This window comes from Catharus ustulatus, chromosome 22 (genome assembly GCF_009819885.2).
Source record: "Catharus ustulatus isolate bCatUst1 chromosome 22, bCatUst1.pri.v2, whole genome shotgun sequence".
In the NCBI taxonomy this organism is placed as follows: domain Eukaryota; kingdom Metazoa; phylum Chordata; class Aves; order Passeriformes; family Turdidae; genus Catharus; species Catharus ustulatus.
The window spans coordinates 7,703,117-7,728,144 of record NC_046242.1 but is presented as its reverse complement, the minus strand read 5'-3'; the positions used below and the strand labels follow the sequence as shown (position 1 = coordinate 7,728,144).

General features: G+C 45.8%; 2 protein-coding genes across 3 annotated transcripts in view; one reads left to right on the top strand and one right to left on the bottom strand.

Annotated features, from left to right (window-relative positions):
* Positions 1–155: 155 nt before the first annotated feature.
* Positions 156–15,429, bottom strand: EIF4H (eukaryotic translation initiation factor 4H). Of its 2 annotated transcripts, XM_033078011.2 has the most exons (7): positions 15,317–15,429; positions 9,807–9,988; positions 8,848–8,912; positions 8,644–8,743; positions 7,914–7,979; positions 5,941–6,099; positions 156–5,819 (listed from the first exon to the last, which is right to left on the bottom strand). In XM_033078011.2, the coding sequence occupies exons 1-7, from the start codon at positions 15,373–15,375 to the stop codon at positions 5,683–5,685; spliced, it is 768 nt and encodes a 255-aa protein (XP_032933902.1). In that variant the 5' UTR covers positions 15,376–15,429; the 3' UTR covers positions 156–5,682. The 2 variants fall into 2 exon arrangements, with proteins under 2 accessions (XP_032933902.1, XP_032933903.1); XM_033078012.2 differs by lacking the exon at positions 7,914–7,979 and having other exon boundaries at positions 15,317–15,428.
* A 1,993-nt stretch (positions 15,430–17,422) lies between these two features.
* Positions 17,423–25,028, top strand: part of MYBBP1A (MYB binding protein 1a) — a 57,473-nt gene continuing 49,867 nt past the window's right edge. Inside the window, exons 1-9 of the mRNA XM_033078428.2 lie at positions 17,423–17,623; positions 17,746–17,841; positions 19,049–19,132; positions 19,536–19,610; positions 20,019–20,126; positions 20,904–21,094; positions 21,384–21,551; positions 21,736–21,853; positions 24,305–24,594. Coding sequence (XP_032934319.1) covers positions 17,426–17,623; positions 17,746–17,841; positions 19,049–19,132; positions 19,536–19,610; positions 20,019–20,126; positions 20,904–21,094; positions 21,384–21,551; positions 21,736–21,853; positions 24,305–24,594 — 1,328 coding nt within the window. The 5' untranslated portion in view covers positions 17,423–17,425. The remainder of the gene's footprint in view (positions 17,624–17,745; positions 17,842–19,048; positions 19,133–19,535; positions 19,611–20,018; positions 20,127–20,903; positions 21,095–21,383; positions 21,552–21,735; positions 21,854–24,304; positions 24,595–25,028) is intronic.

The following is a 25,028-nucleotide window of genomic DNA, read 5'->3' as shown; positions in this document are numbered from 1 at the left end:
CAGCCAGGATCCCTGGGTGCTTCACAAAACTTTGGCCAAGTAAACTTTGCAAATACTAATCCCAAACATCCCTGTGGTACAAAGCTTCCTGTTCTTGTCCTGCTGACTTCATCCTTGTGGACACAATAATCCTTAAATTTGAAGACAAAAACCTAGAAGGTTTGAATGCTTTTATTTGAATTTTTATACAGCAATACAAATTATACAGATTTGTTACAGTACAGATTTTGCAGGGGTTTATAGAGGTACTTTGTGAGTTTTTGGTTTATTTAAAAGAAAGAGGCAGATCTCGGGAGCACGGTGACATGAACAAAACAATCTTGTGGTAGGAAGCAAATCCTGACCACAGGAAACACTAACCTGGCTGAAACCTACTGGGCAGAAAGGTGGTGGTAGCATTCCCAGCAATAACATCCCAAAAACATCAACCCTGGGATACTCTAGAGCTTTACACAGGAATTGGGAGCACACAGGTGAGAGGGCTGCTCCTGTGACAGCGCTGGAAGTCCTCGAAGCCCTTGGATGTACTCTGCTGCAGAGGGGACAGAAAGGAGGGAGGCTGATGTCACACTGAACCTGCTCTGGAGCAGGTGATGTCACCAACAGAGTCACTGCCACGATGGAAAAGGAAACAGAAAATGCTTTAGATTGAGTCACTCAAACAGGTACAGGGAGATGAGGAACACGATTTCAGACCTAACAACGCTGTCGTGTGCCCACCAAGACACCACATGTGCCACCAGAACCTCATGGCTCGGCTTGTGTCCATCTCAGGTTCCTGTGAGCACACAGGAGAACAGCAGAGCTTCCCTGCAGGCCCCAGTGCACAGGAGAGGGGCTGAACATACACTGTCATCAAGGTATTGCTGTTACTAATGTGCATCAGGCTTGAGAGTCAAGTGTCTGGCACTGAAGGGTTAAAGCCTTTCAGCAAGCAGGGTCAAAAATATGATTACACCATCCTAAATGCTTCTATTCAGTTTGGTTTAATACTGCTACAGCAAGTGCTATCACAAACAACAGAATAAATTACAGATTATATAAACAAAATGTATGCACCAAAGAAAAGATGTCTCTGCCACTTCTAATACACTTTGTTCCTGCAGTGGGTAAGTGGCTTTAAGAGGAGGGAATCAACTACCAGATGAGAAAATTCCACTCTCAGCTGGAAATCAAATTCTTTTTCAGTCATAGAAACTCTCCTTTCTAAAAATCTAAGACAAGCAACACCAACTAAATTGGATCCTGAGAATCCATCCCAGGGAAGCCCTTGAGAAGTACAAAGGTAACTGATCCTACACTAGAATGTGCTGGAATAGGCAAGCAGTCCCTTTCCTTCAGAGCCTTTGCACTCCACTGGCAGTGAAACACAGAAACCATCAGAATGTAAAACACAAACAACAGATTTCAAGCTGCTCAGTGTTAACAGCTCCTCACCCCTGCTCTTGCTGGGAGTGAAATAACCCCCAGACAGCTTCTGTGCACAGAGAGGGGATGGGGCTGGTACAGAAATCCTGGGACTACACCTTGGAGCCAAACTGACACACAGAGCCCGTGTCCAAAACACCCCCAGGGGAACAGCAAAGTCACTCCAAGCAGATTTGTCCAAAGCAGGCAGCAGGACAAGGGCTGCTCTGCAAGCTGCAAACACGCCAAACTCTGGTTGAAGAGGTTGCACATACATTCCAAACTTTGCTGGCTTTAGTGTTAAATCTAAAATCTTAAATCTTCCTACAAAGACTAAGGGTTGCAGTATTACGGGATTTGCTCTAAAATTCTCACAATTTTATCATTTTTCCTGAAGGCAAGTCAGCAGCCAGTGCTACAGGTAGCAAATGCTTCTACTAGGCCATGTGCTAAAGTCAGGATTGAAACTATAACAGTATTCATAAGTTAAAAATATCAGTATAATCCAAAACTGGCCACAATCATCATCAGCCCTGGGACAGCTGTAGAACTTCAGAAATTCAGTCAGCACTGGAGATCTGGGTAGTGGTAGCACATCTCAGCAGGTGATGAAGCTGCTGCTGCTTTAGGAAGGCCAGTAAGCCACACTCAAGGGCATGAATTTAAAGTGACTCAACCATCACCAGCCCATTGAGTGTGTGAACACTCCTCCACCTCTTTCTTCAGCCATCAGAACAACCTTGATGGCCACAAACACAAAGAGCCCTCCCAGAAGTTGCTCCAGGCTTGCACAGCCCAGCAAGTCAGCAACACACCCATGCCAGCACTGGGTGCTGCCCTGAGGATGGGATGAGCTCTCCCAAGGACATTCCTGGACTCAGGAGCTCAGTGGGGATTGTTTCAGCAGAGTTTTGCACCACAGTAAATGCTACTGTCCACTGCTGCAGTGTCCAACAGCTCTTCCAGACTCCCACCTTCCCCACTGGAATTCCCCACTTGGAACCAAACTGCAGAAACATGGCAAAGCACTTCCTACAGCAGCAAAACAAACTTTGTTTCAGTTCCAAAACCTGCCTGGTGCCTTCATTTTGGTTTATTTGTCTAAGTTTAAGCTGGAAGAAAGCACTGTACAGCTACCAGAAATAACTCAGTGAGAACATGAATAGTCACAAAGTGAATGATCCATTTGCTACACTGCTGTACCTTCTCAGTCTGGGCTTTGCCATGCCAGGCTTAGCTTTAAGCTTTAAGACAGAGTTAAGCATCACAGGTTAAATCTCAACTGCTTTTCCCAATAGGATGGGAAGAAAATAATCTTGCTTCCTCCTACAAAACTTAATTGCCACATACATATATTAAATATATTTAAGTGTTGACAAAAGCTGGTTTGATAAGCTTCTATATGAAAATGCTCATCCACTAAATTTTTGAAGGAGGGGAAGAAAAAGGACTGAAGGAGTCTGACCCTGAGCCAGATGGGAAGCACAGTCTGGAATGCAAAGAAACCAGCTAATGGCATGGATGCTTGCATTTGAAAAATTACTTTTTAAAACCCTAGAAAATAATAAAAAAAAGCAATGACACAACGATTTTGTGATCAGGCTGCTTTCACTAGTGGGAGCCCTTAACCAAACCAGTATTAGCAGATACAGCAAAAGACATCTAGAACTAAGATGACCCATTTGGCACCTGTCTCACTCCTCAGGGTTCCTCTTCTCCATGCAGTGATGAAATCCCTGCTTCCAGCAGCACCAGTTTGACACAGCAGCTAGGTTAAGTGTGGTAAGAGCTGCAGGGGACCAGCTCTCAACCAGCCCTACTCTTCCACACTGCCCAGGCTGCCAGGCAGGAGAGGCAGGTGCTGGCACACACAGCTCCAGTGCAGGACTGGGACTCTGCTCAAGCCATGGTAAGAGCAGGTTTAAAGAGAGACTGGACTGAGTAGCTGGAAGCAGGAACACTTCCCATCCTTTCAGGCTATGGAAAGCAGTAAAACCAGCAGGGAAGTCAGAGCTCATTTCCTCAATAAAAACATGGCTCTACCTCTTTCAACTTACCCTGCAGTACATTAAAGCACAAACTTCAAAGCCACAGGGCAGCAGCCTCCTTAACCATTATGCCTAGTTGGGAAAGTTTAGAGGAAGCTGACAAACAGCAGTGGTTGATCCATTTGCTGTCCCAGCACAAAGCCCACATGACACTGCCCAGCACTCACTGGAAGGACACATCCTGCCCTGTGCCAGCCACAGGGCAGCAGCACAGCTGGAGGAGCACAGCTGCAGGAACTCCAAACCCCACCTGGCAGCCTCAGCAATGCACTCAAGTGACACTGAAGTCACAGGACAAAGATGTTGGGCTCATGTCCACCCACAATTTTTACTTCACTGTTTCAGCACTCTTTATATTTGATTCCTCCCCTTTATCTTTTCCTCTTCCCCCCCTTATTTTGTATCACAATGGCTCTAGGACAAGTTAACAATATTTGAAAACTGAGGGGGGGGAAAAACATTGTAGAGTAGACTCAAATAAAGACCAATGTTAAATATTACTTAATGTTTTCTTTTATTTAAAAGATCATTCACAAAATACCATATCCATAAATTTATTTTGTTATGAAGCAGAATGTGCTAAGTGTTTGGAATTCTTTTTTTTTTTCCTCCTTTGTTTTTACATTTAAAAGTCAACTGTCTTGACTAGAAGTGAGTTTTTATATGGGAATTTGTTCTTAAAATCTTTTCCACATTGAAGATGTAAATAGATCAATTATTGGTTTGGAATACAACCACACAAATGCATGTCTGTCTTAAATTAAGTATTAGTGTTAGACAAATGGTTCTTATCTCAGAAGCAGATTAAGTGAAAGGCAGAAAGAAGGAAAGAGTAGTTCTGTAAATTGCTGGGACTCTGACTTACAATGGGAACCTTAGGGAAGAAATTCATCACTAGCAGTGGTGCTGGTAGTGGGGCAGCCGTGCTTCCAACCTCCTCTTGCAAGTACTCTGGGGTGCTGGCTGGTTTATCTGAAGGCTCTCAGCACTGGCAATATGGGCCCAAGCTTTTCCCATACACTGGAAAAGTCCAAACTTCAGTGTGGTAGAACCAAGTTTTAGTTTTAAATATTAATGATTTCTCCTTTTTCTTCAGCCTCCCCTCCCTCCTCCCACACAACACTGACAAGAAACATTTCAAGTGAAGAGAGGTGTAGTAACAAAAGATGCTTTTTACCCAAACTTCTACATGAGAATCTATAGCAGAAAGATTTCTAATCTGCCCATTTTCAAGGTATTCTGAAAGTTGAGGTCCTAAAACTGTACCCCACAGGGCAAAGAAATACAGGGGATAGTGACGATCAAATACTGCATGGCAAAGTATACACTCCTTCAACAAAAATAAAAAAGTCAATTTTATTTGTAGAAACTTCATTTAAAAATTTACCAAACATGTAAAACCCAAAAAAGTAAGCAGAAAGAGCCAGTGAGCAGTTGTGCTCAAACAGGCATGGCTTTGCAGCACTAACCTTGAGCTCAGAGTTGTAGTGGCATCATACCATTTGGAAGTCAAGAGCCAGCAGGAAGAGGCTGCTGGCAGAGGCTTTATCCATACTGATTCCACCAGCTATTCACCAGACTTGTCAGGCAAGGCATCCACTAAATTGATCCTTCCTGGCAACCCATGTGAAAGGGCAGCTGCCCCCTTAGTTTAATAAGGGGCTCTGCTGTGAACAGTGACTATCACCAATTGTCATAAATGGTATTTCACTACTTGGTTAGAACTGTAAATTTCTGTTCAACTCATCTGGACTCTTCAGTTTTCCTCTTCAGAGCCACAGCAATACAGAACGAGACATGCAAGTCAGAAGAGGAACACTGAGGAAGTAAAAGGAAACAATACAGGGAAATAACTAAGTCTAACCTGTGCTTCTAAAGTAAAACAAACCCAGAAAGGAAGAAGTGAAGCAGCACCTTTGTCCAGAGACCTCCACACTTGTGGAAGCAGCCACACTGCCTTATCTACTGGCAACTGTGCTGCTTGGAAGGAAACAGAAGAGGGAAACTCAGCACAAAGCAGGCACTAGATACAGCAAAGCCAAGAACGTACTAAAAACCACTTGTTAACAGCTGACATGCATTCACAAGCTCTGTGTTTTCGGTTTCAAAGAGGACAAATACCAGATGGCAGGAATGGTAAACTGCAGGGTTGACATTCCAGCAGAGCTAGTCACTCTGTACTGTCTTGCTTTTTCTCCCGCCTCCCCATTCCCTCTCAACCCCAAACTCAGTCGTGTTCTTTTACTACTTCCTCCCGGGGCTTGGCTCCTCCAAAGATGGCAGAGTTTGGATTGGCTACTTGATTGAGGGGAGTATCGACTGTTCGAGGTTTGAGCTGGAGTCGGGGCCGCTGGGCTCTTTCCTCTGAAAGGAGAAACATCCCACCTGTGAGATCTGCCTGTGCAGGGCAGGAGCTTTAACCTGACAACAAACCAGGGCTCTCCTCTGTGGAGCAGACCAACCCACACACACAGGAGGAGTTTACCTTCTGTTGGCTCTCTGAAGTCCATCGAAGAGCCACGGAGGGGAGGCCCGTCTCTGAAGCGACCAGTGCCACCGCTCCCCATGGAGGCTCCTGGTGGCCGCCGGTCTCCAGGGCGGGTTCCTCTACCCCGACCTCCCAAGAAGTCATCATCTTTGAATCCTGAAGATGGAAGACAGTGAATTTAAAGAGCATCTTTGGCAGTGTTTTTAATCTAAACTTATCTGGATGACTGGAAAACCTTGCTAGGCACCGCTGTCAGTCCAAGGTGATGCACTGAGAGCCTTTGTCTGCAGACAGATTGTTTCACAGAGCTCTAGCACCTTCTGGAGGAGCTGTTGGGTTCCATTTGAAACAAAGTATACTGTGCCAAGTTTAGAAAGTGTTTTATCCACTTAAGAGGCTTAATGGAGTGTTGGAGAGTGGGTCAAGTGAGTTTAAAATATGAACCTTGGCTGCAACTTCAGTTTGTTAACAGCAGTAGCTGACTTGAGACAGCATTACAAGTACTCGGAGTACTTCCACAGCCAGATCATCACACTGGCTACAACCTTAGCATGAAATCTGCAGGAGCAGAGCAAATGGGAAAACAGCTGGGGGTAGTGAAATACACTTACAAAGCAGAGTAATACCCCAGGGCTGTTTAGCTGTACCAGGCATTTACTAATTAATTAAAGGGCTGGAAGGAAAAACCAAATCAGACTTTAAACTGACTGCATTTCTTCAGTTTATGTACCACCAGAACAAAAGAACTATCTGTCACTGACCAGAGTTCCAGTCTGTACCAGTGACTACCCCTGAGTATCTCTCCAAGCCCCCACTGCCTGTATTCAGTAGGAGGAGGACACTTCAGGCTCTCAGCATATGGGAAGAGAATACACTCATTTTCAGAAGCTGCCTGGAAGAGAAAGTTGTTTGGTTCCCAGCTGAGATTTTCCTTTTCAGTATCTGGCAGAGTTGCAGAGCTGTCCCTTACTTCAGTGCCAAACAAGCCATCTTTAAAGACTCGATCTGGAGCGAGGCTGTACAACCTGAGAAGAAAAGCTCCTGTAGCAGCTGAGACTGAAATGCTAAACTTTTGGCTCACAAATCACTCATCCAGCATTTAACAGGCTGAAATGCATCCACATTTGGAGAAGCTGCCAAAGAAGGGATGAAGCTGTGACACAGAAGGTTTAGCTCCAAAGGCAGGTTAAGCACAGGACTGCAGCAAGCTCCTCTCTCCAGCACCATGCTCCAATCCATGCTGGGGGCAAGGGCACACTTTGCTTCTCCTGCATCGCTCATTCCACTCACGCAGAGATCAGACATTGCAAAGTTCTACTTGCCAACATCTCCCCATCAGAAAATGGACCAAACCCATGAGTTCAGAGGACAAAAGCAATTGTGTTAATGCCACACTGCATTCTAATAGCTAGAACTGACTGGAAGTTAAGAGCAAACCCAGTGGCTCTGTCACTACCTTCCACTCAGCAAGCTCACTCACTTGCTGCAGCTGCATTTCCAAAACAGGTCTAAAAGCTCAGGACCATCTTGCATTTACAAGTGCTTTGGAACACTAATCTGACTTTAGACAAGTCAGTTACTTCAGGGACACACACATGACATCACATCTCCTTAAGATGAAAGCCTCTGCTCTGACAGAGTTTCAGCCTCCCTACATCATCTATCTGTTTCTGCCACTATTCAGAAATTTACTTCATTGTACGTTTGAGAAATGCTTACAACAATCACCTATAGAGGCTACATCTGGACAAGAATTCTGCCATTTATAGTAGTTTCACAGAATTTTCTATTGAGACACTTTCCTCTCAGGGCAACAGAAGATTCCCCATGAGGAATCCCACCAGGGCTGCAGGATGTCTAAAGTTGGCACACACAGCAGATTCAACCAGACCAGTAATGGCGACAAATGAAAATGAGAACATTTCAGTGCCTTTTAGGCTTCCTATCTGTATAAGTGTTAATACTGATACCAGAATTGAAGTCATCTCTGGAATCCCATCCACCTCCTCTGGATTCTCTGGAACCTCCTCCCATTCCTAGGAAAAAAGCCACAATTGTGTTCAAGTCTGAAGCCGTGGGAAAGACTGAGCAAGGGAATACCAAACCAATGTTTCAGTCCTTCAATACTCAAATCATGCTGCTGGAAAATCCTTTTCTTTTGGTACCACCAAGTTCCATCACACAGGAACAAACAATCAGTTTAAGTTAACCAAGAAAAGTGTCCAGAAAAGTTTCTTTAATACACATTCAATGGAAACCTCTGCTGAGTCCAGTTCAACCAACCTTCAGCTACAAGCAAGAATATTTTTACACTAGAACAAGAGACACACGCCAAAATAAGCACTTATCTACATGTGCTTACTCACTTTCCATACATCATCATTAAATAGTAGCAGATCAGACTGCTGGGCTTATGATTGTCCTCTGCAAGACACAACACATTATTAGGGGTATTGGTCTCACTTCCTGGGTTAGAAGTGACAACACATCCAGCCTTTGGACACAAAGCACAGCTAAATTCCAGACACCTCAGGAGCAGCAGCAGCAGCTGGTGAGAAACACATACATCTATACACACGAAATTTCACCTTTCAAATCATCTTCATGTTCACTTGCATGCCTTTTCTTAGCATTAGTCAGCACCAGAAGCCATAACTATGACCTCTACATTTAAGAAGCTACTCAGAAAAATGGGATCACCTCTGTCATCAGGCCCGCCGCCTTTTCTGAAGCCAAAGCCACCTTTGTCCTGTTTCCTGCCTTCTGCTATGTCCACTCGGAGTGACCGGTCACCCAAAAGCTGGGAAATCAAGAGAATTTGTTCAGGATGTATCAAAAGGGCTGCCAAAGAGTTTGAGACTATGTTTGTCTTTGATTTCACAAATTAATTGCAAGTGTACTTACTGCACCATCGTATGTAAGAGCTTCCTTGAGTGACTCCACCTCATCGAACTCTACGTAACAAAACCCTGTAAGAAACAAAAGTCAAGTTAAAAGCACTTGAAAACATCTTTGTAAGAGGCTGCTCCTCCTGCATGCCTGCTAGTAGCTTCCTTTATCTTTTAAACATGAGCTGTGATGTGCACATGGCTCAGAAACCAATCATCACCAACAATGAACACATTTACCTGCACCTGTTAATGACAGGGCAAACCCTGGAACAGAACTCTAGGCACTCTGAATGCCAAGAGCCCAATTCCCTTTTCACAGAGTTCTCATTATAGATTAGAGCTGATCTATGTCTTCAGACAGTTATTCAGCTCAATATTGACACTTCACTTCTCGTGTTTTTAAACAAGAAATTCAAATACTTATGTGGTCAGCAGCGTGATTTTGTGTCATCACACCATTTAGTGGATTTGCTCCTTTTCAAAGGCCCTCTGTTATCCAAGGTAAGCCTTTCCCACCCCTTAAAGTAACTCACAAATATAGTCCATTTCCTCTTGACAATTTCCATAGCAATTTAATCTGTATCCTCTAAAACAACTGCCTGTTTTCTGCCTGGCTACTAAAAAAAGACAGAGCTGAAGCAGTGGGAGTCTTCTGAAGGAAAGGAATTATTCAATACTTAAGGTCACAGGACTTAAGTGGGTCAGCTCCAGTAGAATTCACACCAGACAAGGTTTGGGAAAATTCTTTCATGTCAGGGCAAATTCTGACTCCTCACTCAGGTTACTCTGTATCTCACAATGATGAAACAATGACTCTCACTTAAATGATACACTTGCATATTAGTGAACAAGAAAATTTGCAGAAGTCAACATAAAAGCAGAGAACTGTGCTTCAGACTGAAATTCTCTTCTAAAGTGACTTTTTCCTCCTACAGATTTTTCATCTGCCACCAAAGGACTCTGAACACTCACCTTTAAATTTGTCTGTTTCCTTGTCTCTGACTAGTCGTACGCTCCTTATGCTGAGATCCTTGAAAATGGCATCTATGTCTCCTTGGACAGTGTTGAAGGGCAGGTTTCCCACATAGGCTGTGAAAGGGGGTTCTGTTGGCAGCTCTTTATTTCTGCGGGAACCAAGGCCGCCACCACGAGACCTGTAGGGAAAAGCACAGTGCCTCTGGAACTGCCTCCAGCACAGCCCCAGGGCACTCCAGCACTGCTCAGCTCCAGCTGCAGGTCAGCTCTCCCACAGCTCTGGTTAGCTATCCTGTCCTTTTGCCTGTACCTGCCACTTGAGCTGTTGGTCAACTCCTTTCCAGTATTAACTGATGCAGGACTTCAATGGGAAACGAATACAGAGGTGACCTCAATGAGGTGATGAACAAACTTCTCAACCCATAATTCACTAAAGAAAGCTACATAAAGTTACCTCTGATGTCCCCTGCTCAAAAACATTACCTCTAAAAAACCATCTTAGAACAGATTTTAAGAATAATTTATGGCAATGAAGAAATACTTGTATGGCACAGGTTTGCCAGCTTACTTGGAAATTAAGCTGGATTCAATGCTTTTAACTAAAAAGTATACTACCAACACCCACTCCACAATCATCCAAATTACCTCAGCAACATTTAGCTTAACAGAAATACCTTCCCCTAAGTCCAAAGCTGTGGTCATAATTGTTGGATATCTGGACTGGAATGCTTTGAACTGAGCACAAAATAAATTTGGTTGAACAAGGGGTTCTGAGGCAGATCATGTGCTGTCTGGGTGCTTTCTTCTTTTGTCTTGTGCATTACAGAGGTAAACTGGGTGGTCTTTGCCTGTCTTGTCCCTCAGTACCAGTCAAACTCTTGGCACTGACTGCTGAGGAACTAAACTGTACCTGTTAAATTCTTCACTGTACTAATGTAACACATCTGTGTGAACTTCCTGAAGAGCTCAATCTTCAAAAGACTGGAATTTCTGTACAGAGAGCAAGGTATGTACAAGGCAACCTGAAGTTAAAGCTCCTAGACTTGTAAAGTGCCACTGGCTCCAACATCATTTGTCCCACAAAAGCAACTCTGACCTTTACCTGAAATATCTACTTACTACTCTGTCCATCTTCCCTTCATCACCTTCCTTCTACTGGGCTTTGCTTGTGTCTGATCCCTTTTCCTGAGGCTCCCTGTGCATTAAAACCACGGTGGAACACAAGCTGTACAAAACAGGATTTGCCAATGTGACATGGACCAATTAAATTGCTGCAGAGTCCTTCCTAAAATCCAGAAGGTCAAATAATTTTATCATTTCCTTTTATTCTGGCTGGTTGCATGCAGTCAAAAAAAACATTGGGCAAGCAAGGTACTTGACAGTATTTTTTTTCATTCATGAATAAGTATTTTACTACTAATGAATCAGATAATTAATTAAGTTTGAATAAGATTCCTTAACTTTTCCTAGGTGAACCTGTCATTTGTGCCTTATTTAGCAGCTCCATGCAAGAATCATTTGTCACCAACGCTATCAACATGCTGCTAAATCTATTTGAATCACAATCTACATATCTTTAATTAGTGTCCACCCAGGTTTGCATTTTAGCATTTTTGACAATATTTCTCATCTGCCTTTGTCTCCTTAACAAGTCAGAAAAATACTGGAGAACTAAAGCTGTAATAGTTGTGAATTACTTTAGCCACAGACTGAGTTTTAAGGAGGAACTCCAGGAAAGCTGAGTTGCTCTAAATATCTCATAAAACATAGAATCAGTTCCATGCCTTTGTCCTTATTTATTATCTACAGCATTAGGAACAGCTGTTCACATACCATACATTTAACTTGCATCCAAAAAAGAAACCCTTCATGTTTGTGTCCTACAGGAACATCAGAACTGAGTTTCAAAGGAGATTCTCTCCTTGCACATATTCTCAGGACATTCCCTGAGCTGCCAGTCACCTCACAGGGAGCTGGCTCACCCAAAAACCCACCCTGGAGTTCAGTCCTCAGTCAAGATAGGAATGAGAAGGAAAACAAGGGCTGGAACTACAACTTTCATCAGCAACCTTCCCTCAACTCCATTTGAGCCACTTCTAAAACCACACTCTCAGTCCCCAAAAGGATTTTTTGGTGCTAGAGACAAACCACCTTCCTACCACAGTGCCCCAGAACTTCATGGACTGCACATGTGGAAATCCATGCCCTATTGTGCAATCCAGACTGATCTTAAAGTCAGAAAACTAAATATTCTTCTCCAATTTGATATTAAGGCTTTGATTATCCAATATATAACTATACTTTTGGTATTTTAGTTTCCATTTGAAAAACAGGAATGGGCAATAATTTTAAGTTTCAAACAAATCTGAGTTCTCACAGAACTCAGGTATAGCAACACCAAAAGAAATTGTTTCTGTACTTCCCTACATTTTTTCCAACACTGAAACAGTGAAATAAAAGAGCTGACTTCAGTAACCAAACAATGAGATTGGAAGAAGATTCTCTCATTTGCAACAAAGTAGGACAAAAGTAAAAAAATAATTGAAAACACATTTGAACTAGGCAAACCAGAGTTGTGAATGAATATCTGCATTTCCCACTCTACACTTTTACTTAGACACAATCAGGTAATAGTTATGTCATCTTACTGTTAGAATCTGAAAGATATTACTTGATTTCCTTCTCAGAAGGCCAAGGCAGAAAGCTGAAGAAAAAAGGAAAAAGGAAAGTTTGTCTAGCAACACCCCAATAATTAAACTTTGGTGGACTGAGTTAATGAATTTGACCATATTGGGTAGAAAACAATTCAACTCCCATTTTAAAGCTACTTTCTTGCAAAGTTTAGTTATGTCTCCAGAACAGAAGATGTGTCAGAAGTTCAAAATGAAGGATATTCTGAAACTGAATATTTGAGTTAAATAGCCTTTCACTAGAGATCAAAGCTCAAGCTTTACCTTTTGCACAGCACAGAGACAATAGCTTACCTGGGTTCTGACATTACAGCTTTTCTGGGGCAGCACAAGGATTAGCAGGATGAGCTCAGCCCTCCAAGGCCACAACACTAAATTCAAACCCAATTCATTCAAGCAACCCAGGACATGCCTGGACTATCAGATGTCTTCAGCAAAATGCTTATCCAAGCCTAAAAATCAGGAGTTATCTTTCAGTGCTAGATGGGGAAGATGAGATCCAAGCTGCCAGCAGCACAAGGACTAACTGCTCATTTTCACTGAGCTGTGCAGCACTTCAGCAGGTGAATCTTAACCTTTAGTAAAGTGCCCAGCACCTCAAGCCACACCTAAATCAACAGCCTAGCAGTGAGTTAGGAGTGGTAAACACTCCCTTGCTTTCAGCTCTGAGAAGCTCTACAGTTTCAGTTTCAACTAGGCCTCAGTATGCTTAATTACAGGTTTTTCTGTCAAATGCTGGGCTCCAGAGTGTTTTCTAAAAAGCTTATAGTAAGCCTTTTGTCATTTATGTCAGCATCACATTCTTCACCAGGAATAAAGTGACTCCTGCATCCCCTAATATTATGATTCAGCTTTTAGTCAGTGCATCACTGAATGTCTCAGGTGTAGCAAAATCCCATCTCATCACACCAGCCCTATCTTGATGCTCTTCCACCTTTATTTTGATGATGAGGAAGAGGCAGATAAGTTACACATGTTAGAACCTGTTGGGCACTGATTTCCCATCTGTCACACTGAAATCCTGTGCTCATTCACAATGTACACCTAAGGTTGTGCAAAATGCAACTTCCACAAAAACTCCTACATCTCAACTCAGTTTACACTATTCCTACAATCCTAGAGCACCTAAAAATGAGCAGGAGTCACTCTAAATTAACATGGGATTCTTTAATCAAGGCCTTCAAGAACAGCCATTTTCATTACACTTCATATATTACAGGACTTCATACCATAGACACAGGGACCTGTTGAACTGTGAATTAGCTATCAGGAACTTAACAGTGATAATCATAAATCAGATAGAAGTGTACATTGAACTCTAATAGAAGTAGTATCTGATGTTTAGAAGTGCAGGTAAATCAGAATATGTACATTTTCTTATCTGTAAGGACATCTACTAATTTCCAAGATGCTTTTAGTTTACCAAGCAAGGATTCCCATCTTCCCTGACAGCAAATTTCTATTGCAGGAATTTGAAAACTAAATAACGTTTTATCTGGTATTTTACTGATTCTCAGAATAAGCCTACACCTACTAGATACACTGTGCAGCAATATCTGAGTTTATAACAGTTAAGTACCACTGTAGACTGCTGGCAGTTATTTTGTTACAGAATTAAAAAAAAATAACAGAAATGCAAGTGGCTACATCATTTGTTTGCTCTGAGACATCTCTGGATCAGACACAAAGGGTATCAGTGCATGAAAATGAGCTTGAAAAGCTGAAAGTGTCAGAGTACTTCCAAAAACAAGAAAAACTTACTGCTGTCCTAACTCCAGCAGCTCCTCCCTGCTGCCTAAAGAGTCTGAAACAAAATCAAATTATTAATCTAAGAGCAGAAAAGGACACAAACACTGTTGATCAGGAAATACACCCTGGAAGAATAGATTATACAGTAATAAGCTGGTGAAAACTTGCTCACAAGGAAGTTTATTCCACAGATTTATGCTTATTGTTTTATATCAGTACACATAGAAACTAGGAACAGCAGCAACCTCCAAAAAAAAAAAAAATCAATGCTTGGTTTTACCTTCCTAACCTTATTCAAGACAAACTTAAAACTACTGGTTATTGTCTCTGCAGCTCCTCCCCTAAAAACACTCTTCAGCGAGGAGAGAGAGACAAGCCCGATTCCGAAGGATCAGGGATTTGCAGTCAGCACCCGGAGCCCCGGATAACGCAGGACGGCGGCTCCCAGCGCTCCCCGAGCGGAGACACCACAAAGCCCTCCCATTTCCTCCCGCCGCAGGCACCACAACGCTGCCCGCTCCCGGGGGCTCTGGTCCCGCCAGCACCGCGGCCTCCTGCTCTGCCCCAGCCCTTCAGGGACGCTCCCTCCGCCCATCCCGGTCCAGCACAAGCTCCTCACGGCCTTCCTTGGCGCTGGCCCAGCACCTCCCTAAATCCCCCCTGCACTCGCCTCCGGGACGGCGGGAACAGCGACACCCTCTTCCTCCCGCCGCTTCCCGGCGCTCCCGAGCCGCCCGGCCCTGAATCCTGCGGCGCTGGCCGGGGCAGCGCGGGGACGGCCGGGACCCCCCAGGAGCGCAGCCCCCACTCCGCCGCACAAAGCGGGTCCGCCACGGCCGGCGGTGAGGCACTTCCCCGCCCGGGAGGGGGGCGGGCGGGGGGCAGAACGAGCACAAACAGTTCCCAGAGGCAGCGCCCCCCTCCCGCAACCCCCGCCCGCCATCCCTGCGGAGCGGGGCAGGCCGGGCCCTGCGGCCGCGCCCCCACCTCTCCCGGCCGGGGCTACTGCTCCCCGCTCCCGCCCCAGCTACGGGGGGAGCCCCGAGTGCTGCTCCCGGCCCCGCTTACCCACGGCCGCCGCCGAAGCTGCTGTAGGCCCGGTCGTCGTAGGGATCGAAATCCGCCATCGCCGCCGCGGCCTCGTCCCCGTGCGAGCGTGACAGGACCGCGCCCGAGGACCCCGCAACGCTTATATACGGCGGCGCGCGGGCCGGGGCTGCCCCGCGCAGTGCCTGCCTCCAGCTCCCCGCCCCAATGGGGCTGTCTGCGCTGCTGCCTGCCGGGAGGTGCCGCGCGTGGCTCGCGTGCGTCGGCTGTGGGACGGGAGGTACCCGGGGGTCTGGCTGATGTCTGCTCTGAGATCTGCGCGGGATTTGCCCGCGGCTCTGCCCGGGGATCTGCTCCGGATCTGCCGGAGGCTCTGCCTGGGATCTGCCCGCGGATGTGCCCGGGAGGTGTCGGGGGTCCCCCCGGGGATCTGCCCGGGCTGGGCTGCGGTAACGCCTCCGGTGAGCGTTGGACCCTCCGGTGCTGACACAAGCCCAGCCCGCGGCTCCGATTCCCCAAGCATCCCGCTGTCGCTTCGGGCAGGGATCACAGACATGAAGTGGATTCTGCTCCAGGTGTCACAGTCATCACAGTGATCACAGAGATGGATCCTGCTGCAGGGTCATTCCTTGCACTCACGCGGGTGGCACCGGTGTCTGGCAGGATAGGAGCAACACGCAGAGTTCACAGGGCTGCTGGAGCATAGTGCTGGATTTTATTGCAGGACAACGGGCTGGACCCGACAGTTTCACAGTGTCCTTAAAAAATACCATTTGTACCAACTGGTTTGTCTCTCTTTTCCCCAGGCTATAATTTAATGTTTTCTAATAAAAGCAATGACAGATTCTCATACGATAACCAGCTATGCCCACACGGCCCCTGCCCCGCCGATCCCGGCTCACCCCGCAGGCTTTGTCCCTCTGTCCCCGTCGGGCCAGGGTCCAGCCCGGACCAACCCTCCCTGCAGAGATGCGGACGGGCCGAGGGAAGCCCAGGAGCCCTGGGGAGGAGCAGGGACAGAGGAGCCCTGGGGGCAGAGCAGGGACAGAGGAGCCCTGGGGAGGAGCAGGGCTGGGGGACAGGAGAGGAACGTGGCGCTGAGGGCAGCGGGGCTGCTGCAAAATGTGGAACATGTCGAGATTATCTTGAGTTGCAATGGTCTTTAATGTAAGATCTTTGCGTGTTTTCAGCATCCCTTACTCAAGGACATCCTGAATTAATGAACATCAAGGATGTAGTGAATTCGGATGTTGCTGTATACCTGTCTATACTTTGCTAACTTAGCAAAAGACTCAAGGTCCATGTATCCTATAGCTGATCTATGTTCATTATAAACCTAAAGACCCTGTGAAGACTCTCAGCATGTGTAGAAGGTAGCTGAGGTTACACAACTTGTAAATTACTGAGGCAATTTGTGAATTACTGAGGCAACTTGTGAATTACTAATCAATTCCGATAGATGGGCAGTGCTTGGAAAGTTACTGACTGAACTTCTGAGTATAAATAATGGTGTGAAAAGCCCGGCGGGGTGTGCGGGACTGAGCACCACCGAGCACCGCGACTCACGCAACTCTGAAATAATCAATGGATGTTTCCACTGAGTGTGTCACGATTGGCTTGTGGCACACCGGGCAAGCAATCCGATTGTGTGGGATGGGGGCTTGAGGGAGCGGGGCGTGAAGGGCGGCCATGAGGGGAGCGGGGGCTGAGGGGACAGGAGCGAGGCTGAAGGGCCGAGGGGCGCTGAGGGGAGCGGAGCCGAGGGGAGCGGGGCTGAAGGACGCTGAGGGGGGAGCGGGTGACCCTGAGGGGAGCGGGGCTGAAGGGCCGGCAGGCACTGAGGAGAGCGGGGCTGAAGGGCCGGCAGACGCTGAGGGGAGCGGGGCGAGAGCAGTAGGAAGCGCTGAGGGGAGCGGGGCTGGAGGGCCGGCAGACGCTGAGGCCCGACCATGAGGAGAGCTGCACTGAGGTACCGCGGGACTGAGGGCAGCGGCTCACACGGAGGCCGAGCCCGTCCCGCGGCGGCCGCGCTGCCCCGGAAGAGGCGGAGCAGGCGCCGGCCCCACGTGCGGCAGTGCTGGCAGCATGGCGGTGAAGGAGGAGATGGAGGAGGTGGAGGAGATGGGGGAGATGGAGGAGGTGGAGGAGACGGAGGAGGTGGAGGAGACGGAGCAGCGGGGCGGCGGCGCGGCGGTGACCGACCCCCGCGGGGTGCTGCGGCAGGGCCGCGCTTTCCTCGACTTCTTCTGGGATATCGCTAAGCCGGAGCAGGAGGTGCGGCTGGCGGCCACTGAGAACCTCCTGCGGCACCTACGGGAGGGCAAGAAGGTGAGGCGGGGGCCAGAGGGGCGGCGGGTCACACGGAGCATCCCTCCGCTCCGCGCCTGGCTCTGGCGGCCGGGCCGCGCTCGGAGCAGCCCGGGCAGCGCCCAGCTCGGTCTCTCTTGCAGGACGATGAGCTCAAGTACACCCTGAAGCGGCTGGTGGAAGGACTGGGAGCCACCCGCGAGGCCGCCCGCCCTGGCTTCAGCTTGGCCTTGGCGCAGGTCAGTGTTTCCCAGCGCGGATCAGAGCCGTCGGCAGCCTGTGTCCATGCTTGGGATCTCTTTTGCTGTCTGTGCAAGGCTGTGGGGCTCCCTCCTGGCGCTCCTGTGTGCACGTGGGAGGGAAGGCTCTCACAGTTAACCCTAGTGGTTTTAAATGACGCTACTCTGCTTTAGAAACTCTTATAAAGTTATGAACGATACCAATATCACATTCATCCTACAGAATTCAGTCCTACTTCAAGGGCTGTCGATTTACAAACTTTGAGCAAGTTTTCAATTATTCTGTGTTTAGTGCTATTATTACTTCTTAAAACTGTCTTGCTTTCGGTCTTTGTTGGTTGATGTGGGATATCTGAAAAGGTAACAAACACTTTAACAATCACTTCAGAGTTTTTTTCCTCCCCAGTGATTGAGTATGTAACATAGTAGACTCCCAGCAGTTGGTATCACCAATGGTGTGTGACCTCGTGTCACCTGAAAATTTGAGAAAGCAGAAAAGCCTGTGTGTTTCCTGCTTTGATCAGGGCATTGCCCATGATGAAAAGTTTGATTACCTCTGTTATGGGGTCAGGCAGTTTCAGCAAAATGTTCTCATTGTTATTCTGTCATGTACAGGGAAAAACCCTAGAATATCAGCAGGTATATTTGTGTTTGCATTGAATCCTGTAATGGTTTGGATTAGATGGGACCTTAAAAATCATCTTGTTCCACCCCCTGCCAGGTCCCCCTGCAGGGACACCTTCCTCTAGACCAGGTTGCTCCAAGCCCTGTCCAGCCTGGCTTTGAACATTTTCAGGGATGAGGCAGCCACAGCTTCTCTGGGCAACCTGTGCCAGGGCCTCTCCACCCTCACAGGGACTGATTTCTTCCTAATATTTAACTTAAATTGATCTTCTGTTCATATGAAGTCATTCCTCCTTGTCTGGTAACTCTGGGACTCCAGAGTCCTTCTGCAGCTCTCTTGGAGCCTCTTTAGGCACTGGAAGAAGCTCTAAGTAATCTTCCTCGAGCCTTCTCCAAGCTGCACAATCCCAACTCTCACAGCCTAATTCCTATTCTGTACCTCTTTACTGATCTGGTGTCTTTATTCTGGTCTGATAAAGCAGCACATCTGCTGCTGTGAACTGTTCAGCTCTGTTTTAGCTTAACCCAATACAATGTCATGAAATGGAAGAACTGCAAACAGCTTTTCCATCTCTCTCCTCAGGTTTTGCAGGCTTTTGAGGAAATTCCGCTCTGCAACATTTTGGAACAGATTAAAAAAAAACACAATCTGGTAAAAGTGAAAAAAGTAAGTCGGCTCATGGCAACATTTGTCAACTGCTACTTTAAATCAATTGTTCTCTATTCTTTGAAGTCTTGGTGTATAGTGTAATTTTGGGGTTCTTGTTAAAGCAAGTGACTATAATGAAATAACAAATATTTCTAAAAATTGGAAGTTGATGACATTGTCATCTGGCCCTGTTTTAGGTGAGATTTGCAGTGTGATGAAGAGGTGCTCTAGAACAGTTCTCAAACATTGTGCAGGGGGTTGCTTTTCAGTATGTTCTCTTCCCATGGTAGGGTGTTGAAGGCTGGATCTTTATGCCATCTTGCTCCACTGATCTTGTAGCTGCATGTGAAATCTAACCTTTCTGGAAAAAACAGATTTTTACCTATTTTCTTTTCTTTTTTTTCTTTTTTTTCCCTTTCAGAAACGTGTGAGAAATGCTGCTTTTGGGAACTTCTTTGGAGTTATGGCTCTGTTCCAGTCTGGGCGGCTTGTGAAGGTAATGCTGCTGTCAGGTGTGACAGTTCTGGGGATTCTGATGTGGAAGGAGGATTGAGAGAAAGGCTGGGTCACTGGGAAATTGATGCAGCAGCACTTGAAGCATCAAGTTCAGTTCATTTCTGCCATTCATGGACTCTTTGTGAATTTTTAATGTCTGTTCCTGAGTAGAATGTAGGAACTGTGTCAAATAGTACAGTAGGTTCCTACCTCTCCTGGAAGGAAGGGATCTGTTGTCACACTTAGCTGGAAAACACAATTTTGGAAAAAGCTGAGTGGCCTATCAAGAAACAGTTGTGTGTTTTTTATTACAAGTAGGCATAAACATCTAAAGAGTGGATTATTGTTTGAGCCTTCAGCTTGATATCTGATATATGTCCTTTGGTTTTGGCTTATCTTTCCTTTCTAGGACCGGAAAGCTCTGCTGGAGAGCATCCAGCTTCTGCAGCAGCTGACAAAGTACCAGACACACCTCAGGGATCTCCCACGCAAAACTCTGGTTGACATCACCTCTGAGGTACAGACACAGCTGTGGGGCAGGAGGAAGAGAGGGCTTGGCTTTGGGGTCAGATTTTCCTTTAGTTTGTTCATAGCTGGAAGTTGTAGGGGGTGTGGAGGAGTGTGAGCTGTCCCTGTATTGCCTGGGGGCAGATGCTTGTGTTCTGGGCAGGGTGCTCTGGTTTAACTGAGTTTGACTTCATTGTGGACAATCCCACAGCCTGTTGTTTCCCATTTCACTTGCTTGGATTATGTGTTAGAGCATCTGCTCTCTTGAATAGATGTATGCTGAAAACTCTGACCAGCAAACCACCTTTTTTTATTCACCAAGCCTGGGCCTAAGGTTGAATTTTGGGCTGTTAGGAATGAAATTATGTAGGCACAAGGAGTAAAGAGCTCTGAGTGGGTAGCTAAAGTGGATATTATTTGTAGACATCAAGACTAGCAGTGTTAAATAAAAAGAGAGTTTCCTTGTCCCTGGATCGCCTGGCTGTACAGGCAAAGTAGCCAGAAAGCAAGAGAACAATTGCAACTGCAGTCAGTTGACCAGAACTACTGTCTGATGACAGCATATTATCCTGCTCCCCATGGTTAAGCACCTGGGACTGTCTGGCAGTCATGGACACATCCATTATTTATTTTTCCTTGTGTCACCATGAAGACTATTTCTAGAGTTTCCAGAACACTGCAAGCTTTTAGCAAAATGTCCTCCCATGCAGGTACTTTACATGTGCTTTCTTCACTGCAAGTTTGTAAAATGCTCTCAGATATTTCTTACATGCTCTCACCTGTGTAGGTCCCTGAAACTGTGTTTGAGGAGGTTCTGTTTGACATCTTGCAAGGTGACCTGTCTTCAGCCTTCACCTCTCCAGAGAACCTGCACCTTTTGCTTGTGGGTATGCAGAAATTCCCTAGTGTTCTGAAACCTAAAAAGCTGAAGAAGCTGTTTGGCTCACCTACTGTTATAAATAAAGAAAATACTTCCAGGTAAGTTCTTAACTGAGGAGGTTTAAATGAACATTATTTTCCTCTTGGCTAGCAGTGAGAGAAATGTGGTTGTGGTTCTGATTCCTGCTTGTATTTGCCATTGCAGGTGCTGCTAAAGGTTAGGTGTTAATTGTTATGCAGCTTCCCGAGTTGTAGCTGTTGCATTTCTGCCAGGAGGCACAGCCTGCAGTTCTTGGGAAATGTTCTGTGTCTTTCAGCAGGGTGGATTTGGCCTTCAGCAATTCCCTTTCAGGTCAGATCTCTCACATTATTTTATTTCTTCTTCCAGGCTTGTAGAGCTGCTGAAAAATGCTGCCAAGTCTGAGAAGGAAGACAAGAAATTGCCCAGTGTAGTGTCTGATCTGCTACAAGTTGCACTGAAGGAAGGTGCCTTTGAACTGTTCTGGAATGAAGTTGTGGAGAATGGGCTATTGAAGGAGAAATCAGGACCTGTGAGGTTTGTTTCAACATACACTGTTTGTTGTTTCCCATGTTATCCTTCTGTTTCTTGACCCAGAGGTTTTGACTTCCATCTCCCTGCATGCTCCTCCACCCTGCCCCAGCACTTCCTCTGTCTTACCCCTGTGTGTGGATTTACTGCTGTGCTTTAGCCTGAGGGAATGTTCTTTGTTCCCACTCAGTTACATGTGCTACCGACTGCTGGGCAATGCTCTCCCCTTGCTGTCCATGGAGCAGCTGCAGCTGGTTCTCAAAGGGAAGGTGATGCTGCACTATGGAGAACACGTGGTAGCCACTCAGGTAGGTCTTTGAACAAGCTAAAGGCCATGTCTTGTCTCTGCCCTACTTCTAATTTCAAATCATCTTGTATAAAAATACTGTAATTTTAGACCTTGAACTCTTAGTAAAAGCAAGGTTATTGTATGACCCCTGGTTGCAGTGGGTATAGCCTGTGTTTGATTGTCATTGCCTATTTTAAGGGTATGGAAACTGTCCCACCTGCTTTCATTGCTGCTGCCAGGAAAGCTCTAATGATGGGGGAAGCAGAAGAAGGGCAGCCCTCAGCAAATTGACAGTGTCATGTGTTGTCCTTTAACAGTCCCTTTGCTTTTGTGTGTCCAGAAGCTCCTTTTTGTTTATTATTGTGCTGGGTGTTGCATGAACATTGGAAGGCAAAGACAAAAAGGGACAACTCGTGCTTTTGTTTGTTATTGCTTGTTTCAATAAGCACATCTGAGGTTTAAGCATAAAATTTATTTGGAATTGGAGCTCCTCTTCCTCTTTCCCTACTGGGAAGCCAGCAAACAACACAATTCTGCAATAAACAGAGGAAAAGTAAAAGGGGAATACTGATAAAAATTACTTTTACTTGGCTTTTTGTGGTAACACAATCCCCAGTCTTCTCACATGTGCCCAGAATTAGTTATTGGGGGAGAAAGGTCTGTGTCATCTTTTTGTTCTGTTATCAGCAGCCATAGGTGTGTGGGTTTGCTCTGCAAATAGTGCATACCATGGTGCCTCCCTAAATGGACCAGCTTTCTCCAGGATTTATCCACTGCCTTAGTAGTTTTTCTATTTCTTTCTTTTAGTCCTTGTTGCACAGTAAATTAGGCTGTGTTCTTCCATGTGCATCAATTTTTCTTTAATTTGGTTCCTGGCTGAAATGTACAAATCCCCTGAAGACAATGAGACTAAATGGAAGAAGCTCCTAATATTGTTGATGATGAGAGACTGGAAAAGCTCTTAATTTGAACTTGAGTCTGGTTTTGGGGTTTTGTTTTGTTTATTGACATCGGTTGTTTATATTGAGAAGTAAATGCTGTTACCTTGCACTTCCTGATGGGATTGTGGTGATCATTGGAGATGGAACTGGACAAAGCTGGTGTCTGATATTTACTGGCAGTTATCCTCCTGATTCTGCTTTTTTATCAACAAGGGAGCAAATATACCTGATTTGCTTTTCTTGAGAGATGCTTGATGAGCTCCCTGTTGTGTGCTGTTAGCCTGTTTACAGCGTCTTTCCTGGAGTTTTTCTCCCAGTTCTCATATTGGTGCACAAATATTGAGTTCTCCAACAGTGGAAGCAGGAGCTGGCTAAGTTGTGTTTTATATGAGATTTCTTTCAGGGGTATTTTTGTTATAATTGGATGGATTCGTAGTTAATTGCAAGTTTATGGCCCCTTTATTTAAAACACCAGTGTTCCCTAGACTTTTGCTTCTGTTTCTGCTCCTCCCAGGTCACTGTACTGAATGTGACAGTAGACCAAACAAATTGTTTTATTAATTAAAAATAAAGATATGTTGAACTTTTGGAATGAGACCAACTCTTCAGGATTTCTCCAGTGAAGCTTTTATTTTTTTTCTAGAACAAGTTGAGTGGGATTGAACACTGTGGGCTGTTAAAAACCCTAAGGCAGTGGGATGCCTGGTGGAATGGGGACATGTCCTGGTGGTCTCTGTACTGCTGGACAGTGTTCAAGGCTAGCAGCCTGCCAGCTGTATGCCTTGTGGGGCAGTGGCAGGACCAAAGATAAAACAGCACAAAACAACCACACCTCAGGATATGAGCTTTAGCTTAAACAAATCAAATCCCCCTCCTTTCAGAATCCCTCAGTGCTACTGAGACACCAGGGAGAGGAGGTGGCATTTATTTTAAGCTCCTTAGGTCAGCAGGCTCCGGGGTTTTTAGATGAGACTGGAATTGATGGTGGGGAATTTCCAAATCTAGGGAAACTCTAAGGCAGATGATGTGAGAAACATTCTTGAACTTTCCCCCAAAATAAGGCGTTGATCAGCCTGGGAGCTCAGTTGCACTGGCCAGCATGTGGTTCATCCTGCTGAAGCCTCACTGTTCTGGAAGGTGCAGATTCCAGGGCTGATGTTGGCACATGGCAGGATTCTGTGGCTGCTTACAGTGGCTGCTGCTGTGGGAGGAAGACCATGAGGTGAAATCAATGACTGACTGTAAGCCTTAGGACAAATATTCAGGCACATGACTTTAATTTACTTACTAAATTCTAAATTCTTTCATGTGGTTTACACTGCAAGTGTTCAAGGCCAGGTTGGATGGGCTTGGAGCAATCTGATCTGGTGGAAATTGTCCCTTCAGGCCCATGGCAGCGGGTTGGGAATGGGATGAGCTTTGAGGTCCCTTCCAACCCAGGCCATTCTATGATTCTATGACTTACATTTGCAGAACCATTCAGATTGAGTGTGAAGTTCCTGACCTGCTTCTTTGACCATGTTTTTCAGTTTCCACAGGGATTTAAGTTTGCTACAGAAATGGAGGGATATATAGAGACATTTCTGAGTGGCTGCGATGACCCAGAGAGGCAGCTGGCTGTGATGATGGGCTTCTCTACCCTTACTAATCTAGGGAAGCCAGTATTGTTGAGTGCTTCCAAGGTTGTCAAACACCTGCAGACAGTGGCCTTTAAAAAATACGTCTGCTGGCTCAAAGACATGTTCCTCAGGCCAGACTTGGATTCTTGTTTGGACTTCGCAAGTAACCGGCAAAAAAAGAACTGGGAAAATACAGACATGTGAGTACATGGGTATTGCACCTTCCTCTCAGCATTTGCTGGTTCCCTTGCCATGAGTTGATAATTGTTTATTTCCTCAGTGTCAGAAAGTTTAGCCCCAGCATCTGACTCTTTTGCTGCAAGTTCTGCATGCATTGAGAGCCAGCCTGCCTGCCCAAAGCAGACTGGATCACCAAAAGAGCCTTTTTTTTAAATCTAGCCCTGACAGTTGCTTTGGAGAATATGTCTGGTGGTTTCCTCTTTCACTGCAGCTTCTCAGGTCTTAGTAGGAATTGTGCCTCTCTTTTATCTGTGTATTAGACACACTGAAATTCAGGCCAGGTTATGTGTTACCTGGCACCTATAAACCTCACTCTACTGACTGCTGCAGTTATTGAAGTGCTTTTTGCTCATCTGCAGACTCTGTGCTGTAAATAGATTGCCTTTTGCATAGT

Coding starts and splice junctions, on each gene's coding strand:
- EIF4H (XM_033078011.2), bottom strand. CDS start 15,375: ATGGCGGATTTCGATCCCTACGACGACCGGGCCTACAGCAGCTTCGGC. Junction 7,980..8,643: donor CGGCGGGCCTGATGACAGAG/GTGATCCCATTT, acceptor CTTTTTTCCTAG/GAATGGGAGGAGGTTCCAGA. Junction 5,820..5,940: donor CTTCAGAGAGCCAACAGAAG/GTAAACTCCTCC, acceptor TTCTCCTTTCAG/AGGAAAGAGCCCAGCGGCCC.